The 20,069-nt window shown below is 43.8% G+C and overlaps 1 protein-coding gene across 1 annotated transcript in view; it reads left to right on the forward strand.

Annotated features, from left to right (window-relative positions):
* SLC28A3 (solute carrier family 28 member 3) overlaps positions 1-20,069 on the forward strand; it is a 114,110-nt gene that overhangs the window by 81,057 nt on the left and 12,984 nt on the right. The window contains exons 15-16 of the mRNA XM_082265603.1: positions 6,892-6,973; positions 16,633-16,731. Of these exons, the coding sequence (XP_082121729.1) occupies positions 6,892-6,973; positions 16,633-16,731 (181 nt within the window). The remainder of the gene's footprint in view (positions 1-6,891; positions 6,974-16,632; positions 16,732-20,069) is intronic.

A 20,069-nucleotide genomic window follows, 5' to 3' on the forward strand; every position in this document is an offset into this window, starting at 1 on the left:
AAAGTATCCCTCCTCCTTTCTTTTTTTTCCTCTCTCTCTTCCCCCCCATTAAGTAGCAGATGTTGCCAATTGGTAGCTAGTATGAAATTAATAAAGATTATAAGTGGACTATAAATGGATGTCATATGAGCTTGATGGGATGTCGTTGAGATATGATTGTAGACACTCAGATAGGAAGTAATTAAGAGGATGCTTAGAAAATAAGGATTGGTCGCTGGTTCGTGCTGGTGCGGTTTGTGAGGATCGCATGTGGTCCGGGGCGCACTGCCTCTGATGGCATGCGATCGCATTTACGGTGTGGGCTCGGCCATACACTTTGTGTGGCTGAACTAACGCCGCATCTGCAGCAAACACATACATGAGGCCCTTTTTTTTTTTTTTTTTTTTTTGAGTCGCAGTAGGATCGGGTCGCATAGTGGTCCACACTAGTGCGATCCGGTTCTGTGCGAACTTGCGGATCACACTGCGGTATGCGATCGCAACTGGGGGTGTCGATAACCCTCAATTGACGCCCCGTACGCATCGCATGGGGCAGTTTGAGCTGCCAGAGGTGTGGATGCGATGCGGGAACAAGCTGCATATTTGCAGCGCTCCCGCATCGCACAGGTGTCAACCGGGACTAAATGACAAAATGATCCTATACTTTTCTTTTTTAAGCCCTCCGTGTTTATATATTTTATAGGCTTATTTGTCTCAGCGAAAGTGAAAAGAGAGAATAATAGTATGAGGCTAAAAGTGATACAAGGGGGATGGGAAAAGTAAGGTTGATCATGGTGGTTGAGTACATCCCATTGGCTATTGTTTTTATTCTACTTTATTCATTTATTTATTTTTATTTCCCCGGTTAGATATGGAGATTAAGTCATGTCACGGGGGGAGAGAGAGAAACTTCTTTCCCCCCCTTTTTTTTTTTTTTTTTTTTGGTGGAGTGAGGGGAATTGGGGGGCAGGTGGAGAAGGAGGGTTAAGGAGAGGGAGGTGATATAAGTTAGAACAGAGAGATTGGGAAAGGAAGGAATAGATAGCATTAAAGTGAAGGGGAAATAAACAGGAAGGTAAGGGAAATGCTATGGATGGGGGAGATTACCTAGAGGACCAAGCAACACTGGGGAATTGATAATTTTACATAGTGTTCTATTTCTCCTTTTTTCTTTTTTTTTTTTTTGTTTTGTTTTGTTTTGTCTCGTTTGGCCTAAGGTCGGTTTGAAAGTAAAGGGTCATATGCTGTGTATGAAATTATTTATATGTAAAAAGTGGGTCGGAGTGGAAAGTAGGGAGACGGACTCGTATCCGTCCCTCTCCTGCGTACTCCCTCAAATAGGTTGCGCACTGCTGTGGCTTGCCCAGTACGTTTTTTTTGTCTGTGGCTTGCCCAGTGCGTTTTTTTCTTGCAGATTATCTGCTATTTAGATTGAATCCCCTCCCCTTTTTTTTTTTCTTGCTTTCTTTTTTCATTTTGTTCTTATATTTTCTCTGATAAGTACTCTATTTTTTTTTTTCTCTTTTTTCCCTCTTGATCTCATATGGAGACACTGAAGATATTCTCCCTTAACGCCAAAGGACTTAATATCCCTGAAAAGCGTAGGGTACTGTTGAATGATATTAAACGGCAAAACGTGGATATTGCTCTTATACAGGAGACTCATTTTAGAGAGGGCAGGCCTCCGGGACTTAAGAACCGATTTTACCCTGTAACATATCATTCTACTAATATAACTGCAAAATCTAAAGGGGTGTCAATATTGGTTTCTGCTAGAGTCCCATGGACCCATCAGCAAACTTTGCAGGATGTACATGGTAGGTTCCTGTTTGTAAAGGGAAAAGTAGGGGATGTCACAGTCACTATAGCCACAATGTATTGTCCAAATGAGAATCAGGATAGTTTTATCAAACGAATCCTAACCAAATTAGAATCTTTCACAGAAGGACTGTTGATTGTAGGGGGTGACTTTAATATCCCTCTGGCCCCTGTAGTAGATACATCAGCAGGGTGCTCATCAGTACCTCATAGTCTTCGTAAACGGGTTATTCAAGCATTACATGACTCTCAATTAATAGATGTGTGGCGATTGCAACACCCCAAGGAAAGAGATTATACTTTTTATTCAATACCACACGGTACCTATTCGCGAATTTATTTTTTTCTGATTCCGCATCGCCAATTACACTCGGTTGAATCCACTGGTATTACATCAATTACATACTCAGATCATGCAGCCATCACATTAACTTATATCTTGTCCAATACTATTCATTCTGGCACACGGTTTTGGCGACTAAATGAAAGCTTATTACAGACTCCATCGGTAGTGGAAGAAATAAATAAAGAGTTGAAGGCCTTCTTTGATACAAATATAATACCAGAATGTGATTTGGGAGTAGTGTGGGAAACACACAAGGCAGTTATTAGAGGTATACTGATAAAACATGGGGCATATCTTAAGAAAATCCGATGTGAGACCCTTAACTTGCTCCTTACTAAGATACAGGAATTAGAGCAAACTCATAAGCAGGGAAGAGAGTTAAGTGTGGAGCAGGAATTATTCTTAGCACGTAAACAGGTTACAGATCTATTATATTATAAAGCAAAGGCTGATCTACAAAAGTGCCGGCATTTTTCCTATATTGCTGGGAATAAATGTGGGAAGATACTAGCGAAAACAGTAAAAGAGCAACAGCAAGCAACATACATTCCTACTATCTTATCAACAACTGGACAGAAAGTTACACTCCCTAGGGATATTGCACGAGAATTTAATACTTTTTTTTCATCATTATATAATTTGCCAGAGCAACAAACATCTTTATCTCAAATGGAAGAGTATGTCCGTTTATCACGTATCCCGCATATACCAGCAGAAGCACGTGGAAATATAGATGCCCCTATATCATTTGAGGAGTTAACTATAGCAATCAACTCCTTTAAACATGGTAAAGCCCCAGGTCCTGATGGTTTTTCGCTACAATATTATCGTACTTTTTTTCCATTATTAGGTGAGCAAATGCTCAATCTCTTTAACAAATTGGGGCATACAGCCTCATTACATAGGGATACCATGAAAGCTTATATCTCCCTCGTCCCCAAGGAAGGTAAAGATCCAGGGATCTGTGGCAGTTATAGGCCAATCTCACTTCTTAATACAGATTTGAAGGTGCTAACTAAGATACTAGCTCTACGATTGGCACCTCTTTTGAAACACTTGATACATCTGGACCAAGTAGGTTTTATATCAACAAGAGAAGCTAGAGATAACACGACGAAAGTCTTAAACCTAATACATACTGTCTCCAAAACAGCTATACCTAGTATATTTCTCAGCACAGATGCTGAGAAAGCATTTGATCGTATCAATTGGAGCTTTATGTTTACAGTATTGAGACAAATTGGGCTGGGAGATCAAATGTTATCATGGATATCTCAGATATACTCATACCCTACTGCACAAGTAAAAGCTAACGGTATGCTGTCGGACACATTTCAGATAAGGAATGGGACGAGACAGGGATGTCCACTGTCACCCTTACTATTTGTTTTATCATTAGAGCCCTTCTTGTGTCATGTACGGTCAAACCCAGATATTTCAGGGATACGCCTACAGGATGATGAGTACAAAGTATCGGCATATGCAGATGACCTGCTTTTTTCCTTGACTAATCCCTTGATTTCAGCTCCGAATCTCATGCGAGAATTTGAAATTTATGAGAAGCTTTCCAATTTGAAAATTAATTTTACTAAATCGGAGGCCATGGGTATCCAGCTGTCAATTAAGATTTCGAGGCATTTACGACAGGTACTTCCATTTCAATGGTCTGACAAATCCCTCAAATATCTGGGTACATATATACCCGCGGTATTAGATACGACGTATGCAATTAATTTTCTCCCATTATTGTCACAAATACGGATACTTCTAGGAAAATGGAACAAGGGCTTACACTCCTGGTCGGGAGATGTAATCTTCTTAAGATGTGTATTCTCCCAAAAATTTTATTTTTGTTTCAAGCATTACCGATTGTGGTTCCAGCAGCCTTTTTTAGGAAAGTCCATTCATTATTTATAAGATTTGTATGGTCCAACAAGAAATCTCGTATAGCTCGCAATCAACTTATACTGCCTAAGGAGTTAGGGGGATTGGCACTCCCCGACGTTTTAAAATACTATCAGGCAGCCCATCTAAGCAGATGGATAGATTGGCGGCGACATACCCATCTTAAGTTGTGGATACAAATTGAGCAACAACAGAGTGATTGCAATCTAGGAGGTGCACCGTGGTGTCATAGGTATCTCTCCCGGGAAACTTTGAAGCATCCCACAATTGGGGCGACAGTACGGGTGGCATTCACTATTATAAAACAGACACAGTTGACTACTGCAAATTCCCCGCTGCTCCCAGTTATAGGAAACCCTGCTTTCTCTCCAGGGATAACGGATCGCCCATTACGAGAATTGGGAAATAGAGGACTTTATCAAGTATCTCATTTTGTATGTGAAAACAAGTGGCCTACCCTTATGCAACTGACTAATGAACAGGGGCAATTCCGTTTACCCTTTTGGAATGCAGTACAGTTGTTCCATTTTTTACGTACCTTACCACCTCCGGAAACATTTGATAGAAATCTTTCGTGCTTTGAGGAATACTGTTCAGGTAGTGAGGTCTTAACCCACCCTCTATCTAGAGTCTATGACCTATTGTTAAGGACTTCAGAAAATGCACGGTTATCATGTTTAGATAAGTGGGAAAGGGATTTGAATCGTACATTTACACAGAAACAGGAGCAGGTTATGTATAATCTTGCACTGAAAATTCCTGTCTGTACCACAACCCAAGAAACCAATTATAAAATTTTGGTAAGATGGTACCGTGTCCCTTCTCTTCTCCATAAATACTACTCACATGTCTCAGATAGCTGCTGGAGATGTGGAGAAGAGTCGGGAACACTCCTACATATTTTTTGGACTTGCCCCAAACTAAGAGAATTTTGGGAGGCTGTCCGAGAACTGGCACAGGAATTTACGGACTTTGAGATTCCAATGGACCCAGCTCTGTTTCTATTGCATGTTTCGGATACCCCTATGAGAGGATATAAAACGTCAGTTGTATATCATATATTAAATGCAGCCAAATCATGCATTCCACTGAGATGGAGATCTCAGTCACCACCTACTATTAGGGACTGTATATGTAAAATTGAAGATACTAACAAAATGGAAGATTTACGATTCACAAGACTACATAAAAAAGGAATGTATGAGAAGACTTGGGGCTCTTGGAACTCCTTCATCCTCTCAGAGAGAGGACGAAACATGCTTAGTCAGGGGAAGGCTCAAGTTTGAAATCTACAGGCGGGTGCATGGGAGAATAACAATTTGCATATCTATAACCCCCTTCCCCATTAAATGGGGTTCGGGGTGTCTCCTTTTTTTTTTTTTTTTTTTTTTTTTCTCTATCTTTCTTTTCTTGCCCTTTTTTTTTTTTTTTTCTCTTTCTATTATAAAGGGGAGGGGAGGATGGGGGGGGGGAGGGAAGAAAAAAAAAAAAAAAAAAAGGGAGAAAGAGAGAGGAGAGAAAAAGGAAGGCATAATGAACAATATTATCAATGCAGGAATTGTATAGCTTATTTTATTATTTTTGAAAATTTGGTATGTCAGATTGCATAATGAAGGACAATATCTTAGTATCCTGCTGATATAGATATACTGTTATTGAGCGTTTATATGCCTATCTTCTGTTTTTGTCTCTGAGAGAGACATGACTGATTGTTGATGACTATGTATTGATGTAATTACTTTGATGTGAAATGTCAGTTTCTTTTTGTTTTTGTTTTTCTCTTTCTTGAATGAATAAATAAAATATTGGAAAAAAAAAAAAAAAAAAACCTTCTGCGTGCAGCGACCCCTCCCCCCAACAGCCCCCCAATTCTTACCGGAGCTCCATCTGATCCAGCGATGTTCATGATAGCCTCAGCAGTCCCAGGACTCTCCCTCTTCATTGGCTGAGACAGCAGCGGATGCCCATTGGCTGGAGAGAGCTGGGGGCCTAGCTATGTGTCTTATAGACGCATAGAGCAGTGGCTCGAGAGCAAGCACTTAGCAATGCCCCCCAGGGCAAGTGGCTTTCTTTGGGGGCACTGTTTAAGGGAGAAGAGCCAGGAGGGCCAGCAGGGGACCCAAAAAGAAGAGGATCTAAGCTGCTCTGTGCAAAACCACTGAACAGAGCAGGTAAGTATAACATGTATGTTATTTAAAAAAACAAAACAAAATGTTAATACCACTTTAAGTAATAAAGATCATATTTTTTTTTGCATTTTAAACTTAGGCCTCTTTCACACGGAGCGAAAAGTATTGCGATCCGCTCCGGCATTTTTTTTTTTACGGACACCGATGACAATTGGAGACACCGTATGTCCGCATATCATCCCATCCGCTTGCGGATGATATACAGACATAATGTATGTCTATGGGATTGCGGATGTCAGCGGATGACACCGTTGACATCCGATTTTGCGTCCTTTCCTTTTTTTAACAGAAGAAAAATAGGGTTCTGTTCCATTCCAAAAATGGAACAGAACTGAAAGGATGCAAATCGGATGTCATCGGATGGTCATCCGCTGACATCCGCAATCCCATTGACATGCATTATGTCCGTATATCACACGCAAATGGATGGGGTGATATACGGACTCACGGAATGCCTGTGTGAAAGAGGCCTAAATCTTTCCATATACTGTATAGCCACAATATCACATCTAAATCACAAGTTTGAATGTATAGAATAATAAAGTAAAAATAAATGTATCTTCTCTTAGAAACATACATGTTGGTATTATTTTGTTAGCAGGCTATTGATACAATGTTATATGTTTTTGACAAATGTTCCGTTATTTTTAATAGATTCGATCAGAAACTATTGCAACATATGCCTTATGTGGATTTGCAAATTTTGGCTCTTTGGGAATAACAATTGGAGGACTAAGTATGTATTAGTATGTAAGTTTTTTTGGTTTTTATATGCAAATAAATTGCATGTCGGAACTGTTTAAAAAAAAAAATTAGTGAATAGGCATTAAAAATGGCCCACCTAATAACAAGTTCACTTTTAGTGAACTTTTATTATATGTACTTGCCCACCAAATTCAAACTCCAAAGGAAACAAAAGTTAAATGAACAGGATCACAAAACATGGTGGAATTGCAAAGTATTCGTGATGATATAATTTTCTATTATTAGGTATTTCTAGATTGGATATTAATTTAATTCCATTTCTAATGCAACCATTCAACTAACCAATGCAATCATATGAACAATTAGATACACCCCATGGAAATTGTTGACTTTTTCAACATACCTGAACAGGACAACATTGGATCTTCATTCAACCAGTGCCTACAGATAAAGGCGATATTCTTCAATAAGAACACAAGAGAAAAAAATGCCTTTTTAGTCATTTATTTAACAAAAATATTAATGGATGTAATGGTGTACTGTGAAAAAAGTAAGTACACTGTTGGCATCAAAAGCTGGTATTGCCCTCTGTTGCAGAAATTACTTTATAAAGGCAATTTGTATAGCTGCCCACCAGTCTGACAAAAACCACAGTGGCTTTTTTGACAACTTCTCCATGCAAGATTTCTTGAGCTGCAAGATATTAGTGGATTTTCTTGCATAAACTGTCTGTTTCAACAATTTCTACAAAATTTTAATGAGAATCGAATCGGGACTATTACTAGTCCTGAATTGGCCTATTTTTGAGCCATTACTTGGTGGATTTGCTAGTGTGCTTCATGTATTATCATGTCTAAAGGCTCATTTCAGCATCAGTTTTTAGAAAGATGAACTCACATTCTCATCAAGCACACTTTGGTATGATGCAGAGTGTATAGTTGACTAGATGTATGTGAGCTGTCAGGGCTCTGAATCAGCAAAGCAACCCCAAAACATAACATTCCCACCACCATGCTTTACAGTTCTTATGAGGTTCTCCTCCTGAAATACTGTCTTTGGTTTGTGACAAAGAGGTCTACTGTTATGTTGTCCAACAATTCTATCTTTTTCGAACAGTCTTCAGCACTATGCTTCAAGAGACATGGCCTTTGCTTATAAGCTCAATGGCAAACTTTTTGTGCTCTTATTTTCTTTTTGGACAGCAATGGCTTTTTCCTAACACACTTTTCATTACATTGGTGCAGTCTCATTCTTCTTGTAGATGCATGCACTTTTACCCAACTATAGCAAGAGTTACTTGAACACCTGTCCCCTTCCTCCAATAAAGTTTTGAGGAGACTTCTTTTAGCATTAAAATAGTTAGCTCTTGGGTTGAATTTTCTAGTCCAGCCAGTCCTGGACAAATTAGCAGTTGTTGGAAATATACACCACCTGTAGATTTTTTTTTTAACCTTACAGTGGAATTATTAATTTCAAATCATATGGCAATCTTTTAAAATCCCTGTCCAGATGTGTAGGCATCCACAACTTTTTTTGTCAAAACCTTAGAGAGTGCTTTCGATTTTGGCATGATAACACACACACATATCAGTAGAAAAAGATAACACCAAACACGCAATCCCTTAGTTAGAACGAACTAGGTTCTAATAGAACCAAAGGAGGTTCTAATCTAATCTAACCTAATCTTGAACCCTAAATTGTAATATTTCAATAATTTGGTGGTAAAGATAGGATTGTACTTACTTATTCCACATGACAAGTCTGTGTTGTTGTTCAGTTATATCATAAAAATAAATACATCATATCAATTTTTTTTTTAAATCAACAAAAGTCTTTATTGAAAAAAAACAAAACAAACAGATTTACAGAGAATTTTTGTGCTTTGTACTACATAGAGTGCAACATACAGTGACATATGACCAAACTGACATGTCGAAAAGTGCCTTGTCATGCAACACACTGTGGTGACATTCAAAAAAGACACCCAGCAGGGCTGGGTTCAACAGGGCCCAAAGGAAATCCTAAAGTGGGCAACGACAGTGCAACTGATCCCCACTGAGGAGTGGCCAGAACAGATCCCTTACGCAGAAAAAAAAACAATACCAAAAGGTAGCAGGTAGGCCTAGATGCACATCTCTGGGGCCTGAACCCACCTATCCCAAATCTTGTTGTATTTAGATGGGCAGCCACGGTGGGCATATATCAACTTTTTGTAGGGCAAGGTGTGGTTAACTGCTCTAAGCCAGTCATGAAAGGTCGGAGGGGCAGCTCTCATCCATTTTTGTGCAATGCACTTTCGGGCTTGGAACAAGGTTTCGTGCAGGAAATGGGCCGTAAATTTGTTAATGCTAACATCTGGAAAAATGCAGAGTAAACAGGGCTTTGGGGCCAGAGTTAAGGGTGAACCCATGGTGTCATGTAGAAACTCTACCACCTGTTTCCAGAAGCCCTGCAGTTCCGGGCAGCTCCAGAGAAGGTGGTAGAATGTGCCTGGTTCCCGTCCACACAGAGGGCACGTAGCTGAAGTGTCTCGATGGTATTTGGCCAGCTGGACTGGTGTCAAATAGGCCCTATGCATCACAAACAGTTGGGTCAGGCGATCCGACAGTTTCGGAGACACTAGTTTGCAATTATCAAGAGCATCTTCCCACTCCTCATCCTCCACCGGTCCCAGATCCCCCTCCCACTTAGATTTAATAGCGTAGGCTAACACCGTGGAGGAGGGGAGGAGGAGCGCATTATAGAGATGCGATATGAGCTGTTTAGATTCAGACCCCCTGACTACTTCAATAATAGAGATTGGAGCTATGTCCGGGATGGACTGGGGGAATTGAGAGGAGAAGGCGTGGCGAACCTGCAGGAACCTAAAAAACATATGGTTAGGGAGGCTAAATTGATGCTTCAGGGCATCGAACGTTTTGAGCCCACCGTCCGCCAGAATCTGGGCAAGATAATGCACATCGTGCTGGACCCAGGCGTGTGCGTCAGGGATAGAGGCAAGCTCGGGGAGACGAGCGTTGTGCCACAGCGGTGTATGGTCATGTAGCAAGGGAAGGTCCAGTTTAGCAGACACAACTTCCCATATCCGCCTGTAATGGAATAACATAGATGTCCTGTCGCCCCGGGGGGCAGCCCCACGCACCCCAGTAAGAATCAGGGACAGGGGGTCAGCGGACACCTGGGCCGAGGACGGAGCCAATAGGGCCAGAAATCTCTCCCTATCGGAATTGTGTAGGTGGAAGAAGTGGGACAACTGGGACGCTAAATAGTACATATTAAAATCAGGGAGCGCCAGGCCTCCTAAGTCCGTAGGGTTCTTAAGCTTCCGCCATGCTAACTTGTGGCGGCTGGAGCCCCAAATGAACGGTTTGAGAATGGAGTCAAATTGGAGAAAATATTTTAGTGGTATGTAAATCGGGGTATGCCACAGAACGTAAAGCAGTTTGGGTAATAAAACCATTTTGACCAAGTTGACTCTCCCCCTTACCCCCAGCGGGAGTCGTGCCCATGCCTGAGTTTTAGATTTGAGGAGTGCGAAAAGGGGCTGCAGATTGTCCGGTAGGTAGTCCTTGGGGGAGCTAGTGACCTGGATCCCCAGGTATTTAATCCGCTCCACCGTCTGCAACGGAAATCGTGGGTCCACAGGGCAGGGGGAGATATCATCTATAGGCAAAATCTGGGATTTATCCCAGTTGATCATGAGACCGGAGTAACGACCGAAATGCTCAATGAGGGTGAGGGAAGTGCGTAGGGATTCATCCGCATCAGCCAGGTAAAGCAGGGTATCCTCAGCATACATGCCTATTTTCTCCTCCACAGGGCCAGCCCGGAGACCCCGGATACCAGGATGGTTCCTAATGGCAATCGCCAGGGGCTCTGCCGCCAATGCGTAAAGAAGGGGGGAGAGGGGGCAACCCTGGCGAGTCCCACGTGTGAGGGGAAACTGAGGGGACGTGCATCCATTGGCCAGTACCCTAGCCATCGGGGACTGGTACAGAACGCGGACCCATTTAATGAACTTCGGTCCAAAGCCATAACCCTCAAGGCATCGCCACAGGAATCCCCACTCGACCGAGTCGAACGCCTTGGCTGTGTCCAGGGACACCACTATTCTAGTGCCAGCATTATCGTGGTTTGCCTGCAAGTTCATGAACAAGCGTCTTAGGTCAAAGGAGGTATTCCTGCCAGGCATGAATCCCGACTGATCCGGATGAATCAGGGACAAGATTACTTTATTGAGACGGATCGAGAGGACCTTGGCAAGGATCTTAACATCAACCTGTAAAAGGGAGATGGGACGGTAGGAGGCCGGGACGTGGGGGTCCTTGCCAGGCTTGGGGATAAGCACTATCAGGGCCTCTCGCATAGAGGGGGGCAAAGAGGAGGTTTCAAATGCAGCTGCAAACAGCGTTAAGAGATGGGGTGCTAGGACTTCCGAGTAGGTCGAATAGAACTCGATCGGTAGGCCATCCAGTCCTGGTGACTTAGATCTGGGGAACTTAGCTATAGCTTCCACAATTTCCTCCTGAGTTAGGGGGGCCTCCAACTGTTTCACCTGTTCATCAGACAGCTGTGGTAGCACGTCGGGGGAGAGATAGGGGAGGATCGGGGAGTCGTCGCTCGGTGCCGTGGAGGTGTATAGATCCTGGAAAAAGTCCTGAAAACACTCTGCCACCCGGCTAGGGTCCATAACAGGGGTACCTCCAGCGGGGTGTAGGGTGATCACCACCGGGGGACGATCATTGCTATGCACCAGGTAGGCCAAAAGTCTGCCCGCCCGCTCGCCATGCTCGTACAATTTCTGTTTCTGGAAAAAGAGAGCCCTGCGGGCCTTTTCGTAGTCAAGCTGCTCCACCACTCTGGTGAGAAGCTTGAGCTGGTCCGCCCCAGGAGGCGACGGGTCAGCCAGAAAGGCTTCCTCCGCCGCCACCAGGGCCTGTGTGGCCTGTACATATGCCCGTGCCGAGTCTGCCTTAACGGAATTAATGGTCGAGGTGAGAGTGGCCTTAGCATGCAGTTTAAAAGTCTCCCAAACCACCAGAGGGGAGGCCGATCCAGCATTATCAGCAAAAAACTGTTGCCAGGCCTCAGCCATATTCCTCTCTTCGGGGATGAGAGAAAGCCAGAAGGGGTTCAAGCGCTAGGCGGGCCTCGCTCGATCCGCCTGGAGACTGATGGTTATCCAGTAGGGGCTATGATCTGAAAGGCCACGAGCGTGAAAACCGGCATCGAGCAGTCTAGGAAGCAGGGAAGGAGAGAGGAGGATGAGATCTATACGGGACATGGTGCGATGGGACAAGGAGTAACAGGAGTAGGCTCGTAGGGAGGGGTATTTCGCTCTCCAGGAGTCCAGGAGATTGAATTCCTCCAACAATCAGGCAAATCTAGTGGTGGTGGGCAGCGCTCGGTCAGTCCCAGAGACGTGCATCCTATCCATACTAGGGTTCAGTGTATTATTAATATCACCCAGCCAAATAACAGGAACATGGGGGTGGAACAGCATATAATCCAGACCTTCGAGAAGAACAGCAGAGGAGAAAGGGGGCGGGACATAGAATGCCATAAGCAGGTAAGGTTCCCCACAAAGCAGCACGTCAAGGAACACATACCTGCCCATTGGGTCTACTTGGGACCCCCGGAGCTCAAAGTGGACAGATTTCGAAATCAAAACCGCCACCCCACGGGAATGTGAGGTAAACAGGGATTGAAACGTCCAGCCTATCCACGGGCGCCGCAGCGCCTGTTGTAAATCGTCATCAAGATGGGTCTCCAATAGGACGACAACATCCGCCCTATGGCGTTTAAGCACATCAAATACTGCCGTCCGCTTGACCCTGTCTCTAAGGCCGCGGACATTCCATGTCAAAAACTTAAGGCGCGACATAGTGGAAGGCGGACAATATAGCATAAAGGAGCTCCAGGAGTGCCGTTCGGCCCTCAGTACAAGCACTCGGGTTGCATTTTACATAACAAATATACACAGTAAGGTTGGTCACATCGATTTCAGCAAGTAAAGGAACAAGCACTACGTTTGCATGTAGGAAGAGCACACTTCTAAGGCAAGAAAAAACACAAAAAATGCATGGCATCAATAAAGACAGATCATCCCCCCCACCCTGCCCTGCACACACCCCAACTCGTGCGGGCTTGAAGAATCCCAATCCAACCGCTCATCCAGGAGGGATGAGAAATCTCCCCGAGGGGGGGGGAGAAAAAAAAAGGGAGAAAAAAAAACACACAGGCCCAGTACTGCAGAAGAGTTGTAGTAGAACAGGAGAAGAAAGGAGGAGGGGAATCCAAAGGTCTGTGAAATAGAGTACTGAGTCTGCCAGCCATAACGATGGCAGAGTGGCAGTCGCTGGGTACGCCTAACATAGGCTGTCGTGGAGAGCGAAACTTCGCTGGGTAGCATGGCATAGAAGTAGGACACAACATGAGTGAAAAGGGAAAAAGAAAAAATGGGGATGCAAAATACAAAAAGGGAAAAAAAAAAAGATTTGGGGGGGGGGGGGAGAGGGTTCAAGTAAAAAGGGCAAAGTTGAGGGGGTCGCTCCGTCGGGGTCCAAGGATGTTGGCTTCCATGCCAGGTGCAGGTAAACTGGAAAGGGCAGTGGATAAAAGGAGATGGTTCCGGCACTTGTAAACATAAGGGGAAACATGCCTCCCCTCCGGGGGAGCCAGGACAGCAGCTGGTGATAGCGTGCATTTCCGTAGGCAGACACAGGGACAGTGCACAAGGAAAGAGCCCCATGCCAGGTTATAAACGCCCAAGGAGGGTGAAGATTCAGTAACAGCAGTTCAACAATGATAGAGATCAGATCCTATAAAGGAAAGGCAGGGAGTTCCCAGGAGGGAGGCAGGAGGCACACTCAGCCTCGTGCCTCCATGTGTTCCAGCCAGGAGATGGCGGCTTCCGGATCATCAAAAAAATGGACTCTGTCTGCACCTTCCACACGAAGGCGGGCAGGATACAGCATGGCATATTTAATATGCTTAATCCAGAGTCTGCGTTTAGCCTCGAGAAAGGTTTTTTGTTTCTTCTGGACCTCCGCTGAGAAGTCGGGGAAGACAGCCAGTCTCCCATTGCCAAAAGGGATGTTGCCTTTCTCCCTGGAGAGCCTGAGAACGGTGTCCCTGTCCCTGAAGTTCAGGAGTTTGGCTATAAAAGTGCGTGGGGGTGCTCCTTGAGGTGGTGGCCTACCCGAAAGGCGGTGAGCCCGCTCCACCACAAAAGTGGGGGAGAAGGCCTCACGGCCATAAGTATCCGTGAGCAGGCGTTCCAGAAAGTCGGATGGATGGGATCCCTCCGCTCCCTCAGGCAGGCCTATCAGTCTGATGTTGCATCTCCGCAATCTATTCTCCATATCATCCTGCTTTGATAATAACTGCGTGACTTGTAGCTGGAGATTGTCAGACAGGTGCTGCAAGGCGGGGATGGAGTCCTCAACCCCACTAATCCTCTGCTCTGTCTCTGTGACCCTGTCCCTCACCTTCTGAAGGTCTTGCCGAATCAAGGATATGTCTACCTTGACCTCCTCTATCTTGGAGGTGAGGGTTGCCTGGCACTGTGAGATGGCATCCAGGACTCGGGCTGTCTCGGCTCCCGCCGAGCTTACCTCCGCTCCCGCCGCAGCGCCATCTTGGGCCCGCAGGTCCTTCTCCTGACGGCGGAATTTGTCCAATTTGGCGGTCACATCTGCCGGTTTCTTGGGCGGCGACATGCTGCGGGGTGCCCGGGGACCTTCCGGAGGTACGTGGGAGGCAGTGCAGGATGAAAGGGTGCAGGATGAAAGGGTTTTAGGAGTAACGGCCGGCGGAGCTCTTCTCACTTGCGTCCTACTGCATGCCGCTCCAGGCCACGCCCCCCACATCATATCAATTTTATGTGTTATTTGGTCATGTATATCACCTTTATCCAATTGACTCAAAATGTAATTTTTGTCCGTTAAATTATATGGGAAAAGTCAACAGCTTCCATGGAATGCACATACGTTTTCACATGACTGTTTTTTTCACATGAAGAGTCTATACATCAACAGGTCTGTTCTTATTTTGATGTTTATGTTGTTTGCATCAATTTTTTGATTTTGTATTGTTTTTAAACATATACTGTGAACTAAGGTTTCAAGTTGTGGTTAAAAATAGTTTGAAATACTATCCTTTTATGTGATAATGTTTATTTAACCTAGTCTCCTTTGGAGTTTGAACTCGATTGGGTAACTTTAGGGAGCAGAGGTGTTTGCATAACATGAACAGAGTATTTAAATACTTTCTGTGTCTTTTGCATAGGGGATTTTACAAAGGTCTGAATGCATTATGGTCCAGCAATGCAGTACACAGATTCTGTGATGCTTTTAAACTGATGCAATAATTAATAGGTTTTATCATTATTTAACGAGTGCTGATCCTCTATCATACCTTTGTATTTGCTTTACAATTGCTAACAACTAAACGGAACATGACAGCCAAAGTTATTTTGTGCAGGCAACCGTTTTTTACTCTACAAATGATTATATACTGTACAATATATTAGAGCAATGAGACAGCACAATACTTCAACTATTATTCAAAGAGCTAATATTTAGAAACTATGGTAATCGTACACAGGGCAGCCATCAGAAATTTTGGGGCCCCTCACACAGCTGTAGGCATGGGCCCCCTGGGCCTGACCCTGTTAATCAGAGTTTACCCCTTTCATTGTGGCTTCCAAAGTCCCCCCCCTTACATCAGGGTCCCCAGACTCCCCCTCCTTTCATTAGTGTTCCCAGAGTCATCCCCCCTTACATCAGGGTCCCAAGAGTCCCTTCTTATATCAGGGTCCCCAGAGTTTCCCCTTTACATCAGGGTCCTCAGAGTTTCCCCTCCTTAAATTAGGGTCCCCAGAGTTCGCCCTTGCATGAGAGACCCCACTTTCATTAGGGGCCCCAAAGTCTCCCCTTATATTAGGATCCCAAAGTCCCCCCTTACATCATGGTCCCTAGAGCCCATTCCCTTTCAATAGGGTCCCCAAAGTTAGAAGGGAAGTGCATAGAATAATTGGGGTAGTGGAAGGGGAGGAGGAGGAAGCATTGTGAAGACCCTAGCTTACATCAGGATCTATTCCTTCTCATTGCAGTAGTTGGTTACAGGACAGGTAGAAGCTGGAAGGCTGGGCACTGGGACAGCATAAGTTTGGAGGAGGAACTTCCTCCTCCTCTGAATGCTGGGGCCTGGGGGTGGGGCAAGCATGTGATTGGTTGCTAGGACATTGGTGATCCTAGCAACTAAACGCTATCACTGAGGCGGCGGTGGATGGACAGTTCTGATTGCTTCACATCCTGCGCTGTTGCTGAGCAGGGCAGCTGTGGCAGCAGGGACACTGACTGGGTATTTGGCAGGATGCTCTGGGGGGGTTGGACCCAGCAACTACTGGTTGGTTGCGGCCCGGGCCCCTCAGGATGCCTGGGTCCCCTACATGTGTATGGGCTGTCCCGCCCCCCCCCCCCCCCGATGGCAGCCCAGATCGTACAAATCCTAGAAAATGAAACAAATTTAAAGTGTTACTAGCCTAAAGGCCAATTTACATTACAGAACTTGTGAGCATGGCCTGCAGCCCAAGTATTTAGCATTTGGACATTTAATACACCAAATGCCATATTGCTTAAAATTGTTTATTTGTTTCATCATGTTGGCTTTGCTAATGTATTTTAGGTTCCATGGCCCCTAGCAGAAAAAGTGACATTGCCGCAGGTGCTATCCGAGCTATGATCGCTGGTACAGTGGCTTGCTTTATGACAGCTTGTATTGCAGGTACTATCTAAAATAAGAATTGTGCACTAAACAAAACAGAAACTTAAAGTTTATATTGGATAGTATATCTAGGTTTGCAATTTTCAATTTTATCCCTGTTTCTGAAGCTAGAAGGTTGATTAAAATATCACATGGAGGCACTTAGCACTCTATAAGTTTTGATGGGGGTGAACTTGGAGCTTACACAGGGCTTCTTCTAGTCGTGCGTAAAATGGATGGCAAGAGATTGAAAGGTAGGTATACCATGCTGGTGGGGATGTCTTTAACCGCTTGAAGATTTACCCCCTTCATGACCAGGCCATTTTTTGTGACATAGCACTACATTACTTTAACTGATAATTGCCCAGTTATGCAACACTGTACCCAAATTAAATGTAAGTCCTTTCCTCCACAAATAGAGCTTTCTTTTGGTCATATTTCATCACCACTGTGGGGTTTTTATGTGCTAAAAACAGAAAAATACCGGAAAAAAAAAAAAAAATATTTTTTGCTTTCTGCTATAAAATATTTTCAGTAAAAACGTAAAAAATCTAATTTCTTGACAAATTTAGGCCAATGTGTACTCTAAAAAAAATCCCATTAAGCAAATATTGATTGGTTTGCACAATAGTTATAGCGTCTACAAACAATGGGATAAATACTGGAATTTTTATTTATTTATTTATTTTTACTAGTAATGGTGGCGATCAGCGACTTATAGTGGAACTGCGATTTTGCGGCAGACATTCAGGCACTAACCTGACACCTTTTACACTTTTTAGAAACCAGTGACACTAATACAGTGAGTGCTAAAAATATGCACTCTTACTTTACTAATGAGACCGACTGGGAAGGGCAATCAAAGGGTTAAATGTGTGTCTAGCCAGTGTTTGCCTAGTCAGTGCCTAGCCAGTGTTTTGGTGTACTGTGTGCTTTTACTAGGGGAAGTAACAGATTTTATTCCCTGCTTTGCGGGGAAAGAAAATCTATTACTTCCCAACTGACAGGACAGGGTTCTGCCTTGTTTACATAGGCAGGGCTCTGTCCTGTGTAAATTAATGATGATCGCAGGGTGCCAGTGGTAAACCATTGGCTGGCACCTGGTGATCGACATCTGCTGTGTTTAATCACAGCAAGGTCGGGTCACCAGCGGTGCATGCACCCTACCCGGAAGTGTCTTTGTTCAGGTGCAAGAATTCAACATAGAATCAACCAGATAAGTCATTGCTTCCCTCCATTTGGGAGATTTTCTGGCCTCTGTGAATATTAAGATGTTTACTTGCATGTCTCCTCCTTTGTAGTGCATCAAAGCAACCCAGGTTTTAGCTACAGAACACTACCAGTTTGTAGCCTTTCCCTTTGATCTGACCACTGTACCCTGATTTTTCACCAAGGCGATAGCCCCACTATTTGTTCTGTTACAATCACAGGATGTTCCCATTGTGGGCTATTGGAACGTCCCGGATAAAAGAACAGTTGGCTCAGACTATATCAGTCAATGTCAAAAAGACCTTTTAAGCTCTACATAGATCCTGAATCTTCAGAAGTTAGCACTTCTCCTAGATACTGCTCAGTCCAGAATCTTTTTTAATTGAGACAAACTCCAGGCTCTGCAGTCCAGAAACTGTTCAACTCTTCACCCCGAAGTGTTTCAGGAACTCTGCTGCAGATGAGGAATGATGGACATGGACCTCCTCGCTTCCTGATTCACCAACCAGCTAGCAAGTTTGTTTCCAGATCCAAGGATCCTCTAGTCATGGCAGTAGATGCTCTTGTGACTATGTGGGATCAGTTCAATCTAATCTATGCCTTTCCTCCTTTCAAGTTTAAACCTCATCTGCTCAATGATCAAAGTGGAGGGTATACTACAGATTATCATTGTATCAAAAAGGGTCAGGTGGATGTGGTACTCAGACTTCATCAGATCCCTTGGAGAAACCCTGTGGGCTCTCCCAGATGTTCTAAAGACAAGTTTACCACCCTGTATTGAGTACACTGGATTTGGCCACATTGCTGTTGAAGCCTACATCCTAAGGGATAGAGGCCTATTTGATTCAGGTATTCCTATGTTCATTAAGTTAGAAAATTCACGTTTCACAGGGTCTACCATCACATTTGGAAAGCACGCTTCACATAGTTTGCAACAAGGCAGTTTCGTCCCAGTTAGTATTCCGTGGGATCCATCTAAAATCTGGTTTGTATCAACTTTTGGTTGGTTTGCTCTCCCTTTACGGTAAAGAGTGTGGCTCATATAGCTCCACCTGTATATCCACCTGTGATTTTGTGGGACCTTAACTGGTTCTGTTGCTCTTCATAAACTGCCCTTTGAAACTATCACAAATATTTCTCTGTCAATTCTCATTCACAAGGTGGCCTTCTATATTCCTATCAGTTCTTGGATTGGAGTTTCTGAAATAGTGGCCTTGTGTAGCAAAGAAACCTTTTCTCCATCTGTACAGAGACATGGCTGTCTTGGGGCCTATAGCATATTTCCTTCCTGGTTTCTTCCTTTTACCTTAACCAGGCATTTACATTTCTCTGTCCTCCACTGGTACATCCTAAGGGGAATTTTGCTTTATTGCTTGGATATGGTATGAGCTGTTCGAGTTTATCTCAGCTACATCTTTCAGACTGACCTTTTCAGCATTCCAGTATATCAACCTAAGGGAAAATCTGCTTATTATTCCACCATTTCTAGGTGGTTTGGGCAATCTCAACAACATTGTTTAGATTCACCCTACTACCTGATTGACAGCTGGCTCTGCCTTTCAGCACATGTCTGAGAGCTGGAGCCAGAGAGCTTAGAGCTGGAGCCAGCTGCACCCACCCCCTTGCCAGCCTGGTATTCCAGCAAGCGCTGGAGGAGAATAGTGGAGAGCAATCAGTGGTCATGTGATCACTTAGTTATCAGTCTTAGAGTCAGCATGGCATAATTACAGGTTTACATCAATACTATCAATGCCAGTTGGTTGTCTGTTCACAGATTCTCTAAGTTTTAAAAATTATCAGGTGGATGTTCAGGCCTCATCTAATGCTAGCTATGGATATATGTACCTTCAGGCAGTGCTTTGAGCTCCCAGTTCTTTTCACCTAGTTGTTTTTTGCTAGTATTTTGTTTGCTGTGTTGCCCACCCTACTGTTGGGCAGCTTTTTTGACATCCCATACGTCTTGGTATTCCTTCTGACCCCCTGTCTCTTAATGAATGAGTAGAAAAAAAGACATCTCTTAAAATCATTTATTTACTTTCAATAAATTTTTATTGATTTTAGAGCATATAAATGAACAATACAATCACGAAGAGAATGTAATCATAGTCAATAAACTACACAAAACAAAACAAAACAATACAATAAGAGAA

Source organism: Pelophylax lessonae (assembly GCF_965119305.1).
Source record: "Pelophylax lessonae genome assembly, chromosome: 1".
Taxonomy (NCBI): Eukaryota; Metazoa; Chordata; class Amphibia; order Anura; family Ranidae; genus Pelophylax; species Pelophylax lessonae.